General features: G+C 52.3%; 1 protein-coding gene across 1 annotated transcript in view; it reads right to left on the reverse strand.

Annotated features, from left to right (window-relative positions):
- The window catches only part of unc5cb (unc-5 netrin receptor Cb), a 114,491-nt gene that overhangs the window by 49,198 nt on the left and 62,793 nt on the right, over window positions 1-2,500 (reverse strand). Inside the window, exons 3-5 of the mRNA XM_077020863.1 lie at window positions 2,429-2,500; window positions 2,173-2,318; window positions 64-360 (exon numbers count right to left, since the gene is read on the reverse strand). The exon at window positions 2,429-2,500 is cut by the window's right edge and continues 59 nt beyond it. Coding sequence (XP_076876978.1) covers window positions 64-360; window positions 2,173-2,318; window positions 2,429-2,500 — 515 coding nt within the window. The remainder of the gene's footprint in view (window positions 1-63; window positions 361-2,172; window positions 2,319-2,428) is intronic.

Raw genomic sequence — 2,500 nt, forward strand, 5'->3', positions numbered from 1 at the left:
CTCATCACTCATCCATCTCTCCATCCATCCTCCCCCCCCCCCTTTTCGTCCCATCCCTGGCACCCGCTCTGGAGCCTCTGGGAGGGCTCTCCTGTGCCCGTGGGGCCCCTGGCGTTGGGCAGGCGGACGGGCGTAACGCCCGGCTCTCTGTTCGCAAGGCACGGCAGGCTTTCCATGCCGGGCGAGGGGGGGCGGGTGGGGTTTGGCAGCAGAGGCGGAGCCAGGGCCCAACGGGGGAGGTGGAGGGGAGGGGGTTCGGGTTGTGTGGAGGTGGGCACACTTGCAATCTTAGTGCTCATGCAAACCCCTGATTGGGCGAGGAAGAGGAGGGGGGGCTGCCAATCAGGTGCATCGTCTTTCCTGTAGAACAGAAGATCGGGACACTGCGGATGTCTGCTGTGTACTGTGAGTGTGTGCATGTGTGTGTGTGCATGTGTGCACACAGTGTGTGTTGGTCAGAGACAGAGAGAAAAGACTGTACCTGTATTTTCAGTTTGCATTGCTACACTGTAGAAAATCAATGAAGGCTATGATAAGAAATACCCTTACTGGACAGAAACTGAGTCATTCAGCTCAAAGCCATCAAGTTCTGTCAACCAAAGTTTCTCGTCTTTGAACCAGGGGCTCTGCTTTAGGTGTACGAGTGTATTAGCGCACGGTTTTGTGAGGAAAGGGCTTTTGTGTGACACTTCAGAATATATACTTCTCTCTCAGGGAACAAGTGCCTCAACCTAGAATTCACCTGACATGTCTATTTTCTACAACTTTTCCCAACTGACACGAGTGTCTTTATTCAAGACACTATGGTTAAGAGACAGTCTGCATCTACATATAAATGCTAAAAAATAAATATCTGAGGTTACCCGTTACTATTCAACACGACTTAAAATCACTATTGAGTTGTTGACAAAGTAGCCGTGGTCAAGTGTTATGGAGTGAGGTCACCAAGAAAATGGAAAATGATCAAATGAGATGAAAGCTGGATACACACACGCGTGCACACACACACACACACACACACACACACACACACACACACACACACACACACACACACAGAGACACTCTTCATTTGTCAACATGGCTCAGTCCTGAAAGAATGACATTGTTCACCTCTTTACAACTTGCTCGTCTCAGAAGAGCCAGTGTATTCAGGAGGAGGAGCTCTCGAGGAGAGTAGGAGCAGCTAGCACCACCCCTCACAGCACCACCCCTCACAGCACCACCCCTCACAGCACCACCCCTTACAGCACCACCCCTCACAGCACCACCCCTCACAGCACCACCCCTTACAGCACCACCCCTCACAGCACCACCCCTCACAGCACCACCCCTCACAGCATCACCCCTCACAGCACCACCCCTCACAGCACCACCCCTTACAGCACCACCCCTCACAGCACCACCCCTCACAGCACCACCCTCACAGCATCACCTCTCACGATGGAATTCGACGTTACGGAGGACCCGGCGGGACCGTAAATTACAGAGGCCTGTGATTCCCCCCACCGAACTTTCTTTTGTTTTCACAGTGTCAGTGAAACCAAGAAGGAAGGAGGAAAAGAGGAAAAGAGTGGAGGAATAAACCCCGCGGGGCTAGGAAGTGTGGTGAGGGAGGCCAGGGGCGAGAGCGCTTGCCTTCCCTTACATCAGAAGCCTGATTTACCTCTGAAAACAGGCCATAATCTCTCCATTATCCTTGTGTACAGTGTGTGTGTGTGTGTGTGTGTGTGAGTGTGTGTGTGTGTGTGTGTGTGTGGTGTGTGTGTGTGTGTGTATAGATATAAGACAGAGGGGTCCCTGTTTCTCGAGGACCTTGTGTAGTACGCTACCATTTTTACTAGCTCTATATCTTTAACTACAGTATGCTGAAGTTACTCCCAGGACTGTATATATAATGTAAAAGAAGTAGAGGAACATTCCAGGTGAGTAACTGCAGTGTACTGTAGTAAAAGATATGGACTCTCTCTCTCTGTCTGTATACACACACACACAGACACACACAGACACACACACACACACACACATATATATATGCACATACACAAACACACAGGCACTCTCTCACAGCAGCGTCACCATGGCTACATACTTATTAAACCTGTGTTCCGATTCCCGCATCGCTCGCAGACTAACGAGTCCGAAAGGAGTCTCTGATATGTCGTCCCTCACAGCTCCCCTCCGGAGGAGTCCGTCGCCGCGCACACGGATACGTCATTAACGTCGCCGGTGCTGTCGGCTTGGGAGAGCCGGACGTAGTGGGTGGAGGAAGGGGGCCGTGAGACCTCCGGAGCTCGCCCTCCTCTCCTCCACCCACTCTGTCTCCAGCGCACGTGTAGGCGATGCATTACACCACTGGAATTGCGCATAATTAACTTAGGTTCATTTGCAGCGATCGATGGGCTGCCTCGCTGGCTATTAGGCCCACCGGCGCCCCCTGAGGTTTGGGAGTGTCCGGCACAGATCGGCTTGGCAGCGGAGAGTCAACCCGCCTCCGACA

Source organism: Brachyhypopomus gauderio, chromosome 10 (assembly GCF_052324685.1).
Source record: "Brachyhypopomus gauderio isolate BG-103 chromosome 10, BGAUD_0.2, whole genome shotgun sequence".
NCBI classification, from domain to species: domain Eukaryota; kingdom Metazoa; phylum Chordata; class Actinopteri; order Gymnotiformes; family Hypopomidae; genus Brachyhypopomus; species Brachyhypopomus gauderio.